General features: G+C 55.3%; 1 protein-coding gene across 1 annotated transcript; it reads left to right on the top strand.

Moving 5' to 3' along the window:
* Nucleotides 1-781: 781 nt before the first annotated feature.
* On the top strand, nucleotides 782-8,018 carry BNIP3 (BCL2 interacting protein 3). Its single transcript, XM_069020298.1, has 6 exons — nucleotides 782-889; nucleotides 3,050-3,233; nucleotides 4,296-4,380; nucleotides 6,050-6,156; nucleotides 6,248-6,397; nucleotides 7,077-8,018. The coding sequence occupies exons 1-6, from the start codon at nucleotides 853-855 to the stop codon at nucleotides 7,126-7,128; spliced, it is 615 nt and encodes a 204-aa protein (XP_068876399.1). The 5' UTR covers nucleotides 782-852; the 3' UTR covers nucleotides 7,129-8,018.
* The last annotated feature ends 734 nt before the right edge of the window (nucleotides 8,019-8,752 follow it).

Below are 8,752 nucleotides of genomic sequence, written 5' to 3'. Positions count from 1 at the left end.
CTCGATGATACTTGTGGGCCCCTTCCAACTCAACCATTCTGTGATCGTTATCTGTTTTAAGGCCATCTACCATTCGCCGTCAGGGCTGGCTCAGCGGCAACAAGTTGTGATTTTGCAACCCGACGTGTCTCCTCCGAAATCCCCTCCGTGTCCGAGCGCCCCGTGTGACTCTGCAGCGCCGGGCGGGGGGCCGAGGGCGGGCGCTGAGCGGCCGGAGAGCGGGAGGGCGAGGGATTTCCTGCGGGGCCATGAGGGCTGTCCCGGGGGGGCCATCCCTGCTCTCCCACTGGAGCCATGAGAGCTGTCCCGCGAGGGCCATGAGGGCTCTCCCGCTGGAGCCATCCCCGCTGTCCCGCTGGGGCCATCCCCGCTGTCCCACGGGAGCCATCCCCGCTGTCCCGCTGTCCCATCCCCGCTCTCCCGCGGGGGCCATGAGGGCTCTCCCGCGGGGGCCATGAGGGCTCTCCCGCTGGAGCCATCCCCGCTGTCCCATCCCCGCTGTCCCGCTGGAGCCATCCCCGCTGTCCGATCCCCGCTGTCCTGCTGGGGCCATGAGGGCTCTCCCACGGGAGCCATCCCCGCTGTCCCGCTGGGGCCATGAGGGCTCTCCCACGGGAGCCATCCCCGCTGTCCCATCCCCGCTGTCCCACTTCTCCCCCGGCCTCCCCCCGGGCCTGCCCCGCCATCATGGCGGCCCCGGGGGCGCTGTGGGAGCGCGCGCTCCCCGCCCCGCCGCGCGGGCCAATGGGAGGGCGGCGCGGCGCTGACGTCACGGCGGGCGGCGCGGCGGGCGCGCGCGGGCGGTGTCGCGGGCGGTGTCGCGGTCAGTGCGTGCCCCGCCGCCCGCCCGCCATGTCGCGACAGAGCCCGCAGGAGGAGAACCTGCAGGGTAAGGCCGCCGGGACACGGGCTGGGGGCTAGGGGCGCGCCGCTGCCCGGGCGCTGCGGGTTGCGCCAGCGCGGGGCCCTTCTAGGTCGCGATATTCGATATTGTGATAGATGAGTGCGCTGCAGTGCGTGTCCATCCCCCCTTGTCCCAGGGAAGAGGGCAGGTGGATGTGCCTGTGAGGAGGGATAGGGTCCGTCGTAGGGATCAGGTGTTACATAGCACCGAATTCGCCGGGAAAGGGAAAAATCCGAGCGCACCCACAAATAGTGGGATTGGCACGGTGATTGTAGCGATTCATGGGGACATTCTCACTCTCTGTGGCATTCCCCGTCTTTATTTCAAGCACTGAAAGCTGTATCTTAAGGAAATGAGGCTTTCCAGTGCTGATCCAGTACTTGGTAATGCCGATCTGTGCCCGCACCTGTGTGCTGGGCTGGGATGCCGTGTCAGATCTGTCCTGAGTCCATCCCCGTCACTGCCCTGTCCGGGCTGCATCGCCTCTCGTGGGCTTTCGTCTGCTTGTGTTTCCAGCTTCGTGAAAACACGGGGGTTGTGATCGTTCTTTGGTAACAGCTTGAGCTTCCATAAATTTCGGGGGAAAGGGTAGGGAAGGATTTGTCTGGCTCTAAACACACTCCCTGCCACATACCAGGCACTGTCATGTGGAGGGGAAGATTCCCAGACAAACCCAAACAACAACAAACCAGCTGTGAAGGAAAAGGGTTTTTGAAGAAAAGTGTCTGTTCCAAACTCGGTGGCCTGGAATGTTTTTATCCAGCAGGTTGTGTGGTACCTTGGCTGTCCAGATGGTGGTTTCTGTATTTAGAAGGGAGATAGTCGTGTTATTCATGGCTATGAGGCAGTTTGGTTTTGTGCTGTTCCCATTTAATTTTGGAGCCCTCAGTCTCCTCCCAGGCAGGATGTCTGGGATATCTTTGCTCGTGTGATGTTCCTGCTTCACACTAAATCCCTGCACTGGCTTCTCCCCACCTGCATTCCTGTGATGCTGCTCCTTCAGCCATGGATGGCTGGGAAGGGACCTTGCAGACCGTGCAGCTCCAGCTGTTCCTGCTATGGCTTCATTCCCCGAGCTGTGCCCGGCGGGCAGGAACAGCCCAAGCACCACTACCTGCGTCTCTTCCTTTGCCTCCTTATTCCTTAGACATCCTTCCCCAGAATTCGGGGAGTTCCTGCTGTCCTTACTGCTCTGTTCCCTGTGCACTCCTGTGGCTGGGCCACACGTGTTCCACAGCAGGATTCCTCTGGCATTTGTGTAATTCAGATGTTTTCTGTTCCCTGAGCTCATTTACAGGGGGCTGGAGGGACAGGACACAGGGAATGGCTTCCCAGTGCCAGAGGGCAGGGCTGGATGGGAGATTGGGCAGGAATTGTTCCCTGGGAGGGTGGGCAGGCCCTGGGACAGGGTGCCCAGAGCAGCTGGGGCTGCCCCTGGATCCCTGGCAGTGCCCAAGGCCAGGCTGGACATTGGGGCTGGGAGCAGCCTGGGACAGTGGGAGGTGTCCCTGCCATGGCAGGGCTGGCACTGGATGGGCTTTGAGGTCCCTCCCTACCCAAACCATTCCAGGATTCTATAGGAGAGGGAACAGCTCCAGCCCCTGCAGTGAGCTGTCCCTGCCCAGGAGGGAGTTGTTATTCCCTCCCTTAGGAAAACAAAGCCCATGTGACCGTGTTAAATATACTGCGAGGAGCAAACCCATGACAGCCCTTGCCACACTCCTGCTGTTGCTTAACAGCAACACCTACAAATGGGACTGAAAAAAGGCTGAACAAGACAGTCCCTGGGCTCTGGAGCACAAAATAATTTCAATAAATGAATAATTGAACTTTGGCAGCAAAAGTCCTTGAGATTATTTTGACTGCCACCTGTGTTGAACAATAAATTCTGAATATATCCCAACATAAAAGATCTCTATGTGCAGAGAGAAACACAATGTACTGAGCAGCTGCTTCCCAGCCCTGTGAGCCTTCCCAGCTCGCTCCTGGCTCCCTGCACTTTGCATTCCATGCTGTTTATGAGCTGGGAGGCTGGGCTGGCTCTGCGTCCCTGCAGTGTCATTCCGGAGCCCCAGGGTCGTTGCTCGCGTGCCCGTAGCAAACCCCTCAGGTTCCTGGGGCTCAGCTCTCCTTTCTGCCAAGCAGGGTCCTGGGTGGAACTGCACTTCAGCAGCAATGGGAGTGGCAGTGGGAGCTCTGTCTCTGCGGGGAGCCAGGAGCAGGTGCCGGCCTCCCTCTCCATCCACAACGGGGACATGGAGAAGATCCTGCTGGACGCCCAGCACGAGTCGGGCAGGAGCAGCTCCAGGGAGAGCTCGCACTGTGACAGGTGAGCAGGGAGCTCTGCCGGGCACAGGGAGGGCCCTGCCAAGGTCACCGCGGGGTCCCGAGGACAGCTGGATGCCCCAGAGGCAAAGGTGGAAATGGTGCACGGTGTATTCCCGTGTGTGTGCGTTTCCATACGTGTGTGTGTGTGTGTGTGTGTGTTTGCACGCACGCGCGTCCACGTGGGGGGAGTGTTAGAGATGTACATGTGTGTTTACACGTGAACACGTGTGCACACACAGAGGGACGCTTCTCCTGCAAAGGTTGGTGTGTAAATCCACAGCAGTGCTGGGATCAGGCCTGCCCTGCAGGGAGGGAGTTACAGGGAAGCTGACTCCAGAATCCTTCTCCCGTGTCATGGAGGGATTTTGCTGTGTCCCTGCTGAGGCTCCCAGCAGCTGCCCTGCCCTGGGAGTGTGTGCAGGCAGCTCCTCCTGGGGAATGAACCGCTCCAGAGCCAGCTGTGGGTCAGGCCTGGCGCTGGCAGTGCTGCCCTTCTGGGCACTGCTGCCTGGGACAGGAGGGGCAGGGAGAGGGGCAGACAGCTTCTGGCTGAAGAGCTGTCCTGTGCCTTGTTGAGAAACCAGAGCAGGTTTCCAGGAGTGTCACGCAACAGCTCAGCCCTGGGGCAGGTGGTGAGGCAGTGCCATTAATGCATTTCTTGGATTTTGATGGACTGTGAGGTCTCCAGCCTAAATCGTGTTTAGAAAAACCCAAACTCCAGGACTCAAAACTCCACAGCGGGATGTGGAACTGTCTGGCCTGGTCTGGCCTGGATGGTGGGGATTCAAACCAAACCCCGCTTCCACTCCAGTTTGCTGCCTGTTGTGTCTGTGGAAGTGCCAGGGCCCCACCAGGAGTGTGGGCAGAGGGTTGGGAATCAGCTGTGACTGATGTGACTGTGGTGGCTGGGCTGTGGCAGCATGGCCCCATCCAGCCCTTGGGTCGTGGTCAGGGCACTCGGGGGCAGAGCGAGCCCAGCAGCTCCCGGGGTGGCTGCTGCTGTAGGATCTGTGTCACGGAAAGCTTCACCCCCTTCCTTCCCTGTGCTTCTGTCTCGCTCCAGCCCTCCTCGCTCCCAGACCCCCCAGGACAGTCACAGAGCTCTGGAGGTAGAGAGCCACAGCAGTGGGGAGAAGAACAGCTTCCAGGTAAAATCCTCACCTTGCTGTGGGAGAGGGGAGCTCTGGCTCTCTGTGCTGCTGGCGAGTAACAGGGGAAGCTGCTAAAGCAGAGACTTCCATAACTCTCAGTAACCCTGGCAGGGCCGGGCTGGCTGTGTCTGCTCCTGACACGTGGGGATGTTGTGGTTTGGTCTTTCCAGTCTGTAACTGAGATTTTTCAGAAGGATTTCCCCTCCCCCTTTGGCTGCTGACTGGGTACATTTCCTACATCCCCCACCAATGTTTAAATGCACCTCCACCAATTTAGTAGGAATTTTAAAAGTTATTTTGACAGCAGCAAGAATTTCTAGAGTCACTTAAACATGGAAGCCAAAAATACACAATTTCCAAGCCCTGCCATAGCTTTGATTCCAGGTGTTCTAACAATTAATACCAAACCTGAGTACATGCTGCTTTGGAACACTCCCTGTTCTGATTTCATTTTGTAGGTGTGTTTACCTTGCAAGGAAAGTGAATAAACACATTTGAAACAAGAGTGGGGGAAAGGACGTACATTGACCATATTTTATCAATACTGGGTTTATTGCAGGATGACAGGCTGAAATCGGAAGTCTTCAGTGTAATAAATTAGTTTTTAATATGAAAAAAATTACTTAAAAAACATTTTGAGGAGGGAAGTATTTCAAGGAAGTGAATTTTTCTGCATCATCTCTACAACTCCTGCCAGACTCTTGAGGACCCAGCTTTAGGCTAGCTAAATATGGTACTGCAAGTTAATTATTACTGGAAATGAATATTTTTATATTGTCAGAAACACCCTTCAGCTGTTTAAAGATCATTATTTAGACTTTGAGAAGAAATAACCCCAAGTTAGAAAGCCATCAGAATTGCAGCTGCCTGGACAGTTTTATTTCTGTCCCGTGTGTCTGTGCATCAAGAGCTGTTGGAATTCTGGGAGCAGGATCTATTTTTATCCCAAGGCCTTGGCTGCATGGAATGGAGCGAGCTGAGCCAGGAGCTCTGCCCTTACTCAGCGTTTGTGCTGTAACTGCACCAAAGCCTGGCTTGGGGGGCTTGTTCTGTGAGCACACACCTGGCCAGGGCCACCTGCCTGCTCGGGATGGCCCAGGGACTGGAATTATTCCCTGCAGGAGCTGGACAAGGAGTCAGTGACACCTGCCAGCTCTGAGCATGGGCAGGAATCCCTGTGCCCAGTGTCCATCGGAGCTGGGGGCTGGGATAAGGCAGGAATCCCTGTGCCCAGTGTCCATCAGAGCTGGGGGCTGGGATAAGGCAGGAATCCCTGTGCCCAGTGTCCATCAGAGCTGGGGGCTGGGATAAGGCAGGAATCCCTGTGCCCAGTGTCCATCAGAGCTGGGAGCTGGGGATATTTTCGGTCTGTGCATGAGGATTAAACGCTGGGCTCTGGGATTTCATTGCCAGGGCAGTCTTGTTGTAGGCACATATGGGATATGGGATATGGTCTTTGCCATTCACATCCCACTCTGAAGATGGATCTCCCTGCTCCCCATCTTGATCTGGGATGTGAACACTTCCACGGAAGGGACATGGGAAAGGGTGGGAAGGTGAGAGTCAGAGCTGGCCTTGGCAGTGGTCCTGGCTGCAGAGCAGGAGCTCTGGCAGCTCTCAGCTGTCCTGGCTCTGGGTGCTGTCTGATGGTGGCTCTTGGTTTCAGTCTGAGGAGGATTTCCTGGAAAGGAGGAGGGAGGTGGAGCGGCTGCTGAGGAAGAACGCGGATTGGATCTGGGATTGGTCCAGCCGGCCCGAGAACATCCCACCCAAGTGAGTGCTGGCACAGCTGCTGGGTGAGCTCTGTGCAGCTTCTCCTTCTCCAGGCCTGAACACACACTTCCCATTTCTTCCCCAAATCCAGGGAATTCCTCTTCAAACACCCCCGGCGCACAGCCACGCTCAGCATGAGGAACACCAGTGTCATGAAGAAAGGGGGGATATTCTCGGCGGAATTCCTGAAGGTTTTCCTCCCATCCCTGCTGCTCTCTCACCTGCTGGCCATTGGACTGGGGTAAGGTTCAATTGAAAAAAAAAGTAGATTTTTTTACCTGCTTTCTTCGAGTCCTGATTCTGATTCCCAATTCCCTCTTTGCCCAAGAGAAGAGTAACTTTTCTCCATGAAGGAGGAGAGATGGTTATTCAGGAAGTGCTTCCTGCCTGTGGTATTGCTGGATGGTGGAAGTTTTCTGATTTTCTCACTGGTTGGGAATTTCTCAGAACAATTAAGCGCCAGGGAAATGTGGAATTCTATACACTGGAACTGTAGTCACACAACACTTGGCTCTGCTGGAGATGAGACTCTTAATCTCAAAATTAGGAGATCAGCAAAGGAAAAAGCTAATATTTAATAGATTTTAAAATTCCACTGACACAGATTTAAAAATACTTAATATTATTTTAAACTATTTAATATATTTTTAAATTCCCTCCTGGGAAGGATGGGGGACATGTGACTGAGACAATTAAACACGATGGAGGTTTCCTTTCCAGCATCAGTGTGGGGGGACGTGCTGGCCCTGGGGCTGGGGAGCGGTGCCAGAGCAGGGGCAGAATCACTGGGACTGGGCTCCAGGGCAGTTTTGTCCCTGTTTGGTTACAGCTGGCAGTGCTGCTCCTGCTGGGAATTCCAGAGGCAGTGACCTGGTTGAGAGAAACTGCAGCTCTGGCTGACCGTGTGCTCTGCCCCGCAGGATTTACATCGGGAGGCGCCTGACCACCACAGCTTCCAGCAGCACCTTCTAGAGGCACCCGGGATCGAGGAATTGGAGCAAGGCAGACTCAGCTGGAGCGCAGGAGGTGCAGAGGAGGGGGGAGCTGGTCGTGGCGCCGTCGTGTGTGTGTCCTGTCCGTGTCCTGTTTTAGTTTAGTCTAAAAATGGGAAGGGAGACGCTGGAGCTCCTGTGTCACATAGAGCCTTCTGGATCAATCCCTGCTGGATCAATCCCTAGAGCACGTGGCAGATGCTGTAATGTCCCTTAGTGCTTTGTAGTGAAGTACCTGAGAATTAGAGCAGCTCCATGTTTAAAGCAATCCCAGCTTTCAGCAGCCCTTGTGCTGGGCCGTGTCCATCCTGCCCGCTCCTGTTCCTGTGCCTGGGGTGGGAACGTTGGCACTGCTCCTGCAGTCCCCACAGGGAGGGATTAGCCCAAACTACGAGTGGCCTTACAGATCGATACAGGAATTCCCAGGGGCTGTCACTGGCCCTGGGGCAGTTTTTCCTCTGGTAGTTGTTGCTTAGTTCACTTCGGTGGGAGGTGTAAAGTGTTGAGACACAGTGGGAAGAGAGATGAGCACATGGGTAAAAACTCCATCAGTTTGTCCTAGTTCAGAGGTAGAATTTGGATTTAGTGCCTACTAAAAGCTGCTTTTGCCAGGACATTTATTTCACCCCTAGAAGTTACTCCGAGTTCTCTGCTGTACCTACCGCAGGCTGTCGCTTCACAGGCTTTCCCTGTCCCATGTAAGTCTGCACCTGACCCCAGCCCTGGGCAGATGAACCACAGGGTGGCTTCTCCTTGGTTTTTACTGAAGCAATGCCTTTCCCTTCAGTGATTTTACCTTATTTAATGAGAAAATGAATGTTTGCCAAAATACCATGTTTTATATATTTAAATAAAAAGGTTCCTGGTGAACTCAGAGTTTCCTCATTCCTTTTTCTCCAGTAACAGCTGAAAGGGGTTGATGGAGCTTTTGGCCTCCACCTGCCCCTTTCCCACTGGTCACGTCACTGACACGGAATTGAGAAGTTTCCATAGAAACAGCATCAAACAAACCTCAGCAGGCCCTGGGCAACCTGCACTCACTGCTCACACACACAGGGGCGTGATGCTCCTGAGGAGCTGAAAACCCTGGAATTGTTGAGGCTGGAATAGCTGAGACCATCGAGCCCAGCCTTTCCCAGCACTGCCCAGGCCACCACTGCCCCACGTCCCCAGGTGCCACAGCCACAGGGCTTTTACATCCCTCCAGGGATGGGGACTCCACCGCTGCCCCGGGCAGCTGTGCCAGGGCTGGGCAGCCTTTCCAGGAAGGAATTTTACTGGATCCCCAATCCAAACCCTGCCCCTGAGGCTGGAGCCAAAAGCAGAGGTGGGATCAGAACCCCCCCAGCGCTCCAGTGCTGCTTCAGTTTCCTGTGGGACTGAGAGCAGCAAATCGCTGCTGAGCAAAGTGGGCTTTGGTTGGAGATGGGAAGGGATTAAACAAACTACAGTGTCCCTTTTTCACTGCCACTGTCCCTCACTGATGTGGATTTTAATTAGAATTTCATGGCATGATTACCACCGAGGGGCTGAGCCCACGTCCTTGACCTTCTGCGGGTGGGACTGCCCAAAGCCATGGGGCAGAAACACAATCCCAGAAGGAT

The sequence above is a fragment of the Aphelocoma coerulescens genome, chromosome 6 (assembly GCF_041296385.1).
Source record: "Aphelocoma coerulescens isolate FSJ_1873_10779 chromosome 6, UR_Acoe_1.0, whole genome shotgun sequence".
Classification (NCBI taxonomy): Eukaryota; Metazoa; Chordata; class Aves; order Passeriformes; family Corvidae; genus Aphelocoma; species Aphelocoma coerulescens.
This window is presented reverse-complemented; position numbering and strand designations above follow the sequence as displayed.

Coding starts and splice junctions, on each gene's coding strand:
- BNIP3 (XM_069020298.1), top strand. CDS start 853: ATGTCGCGACAGAGCCCGCAGGAGGAGAACCTGCAGG. Junction 4,381..6,049: donor GGGAGAAGAACAGCTTCCAG/GTAAAATCCTCA, acceptor TCTTGGTTTCAG/TCTGAGGAGGATTTCCTGGA. Junction 6,398..7,076: donor CTGCTGGCCATTGGACTGGG/GTAAGGTTCAAT, acceptor TCTGCCCCGCAG/GATTTACATCGGGAGGCGCC.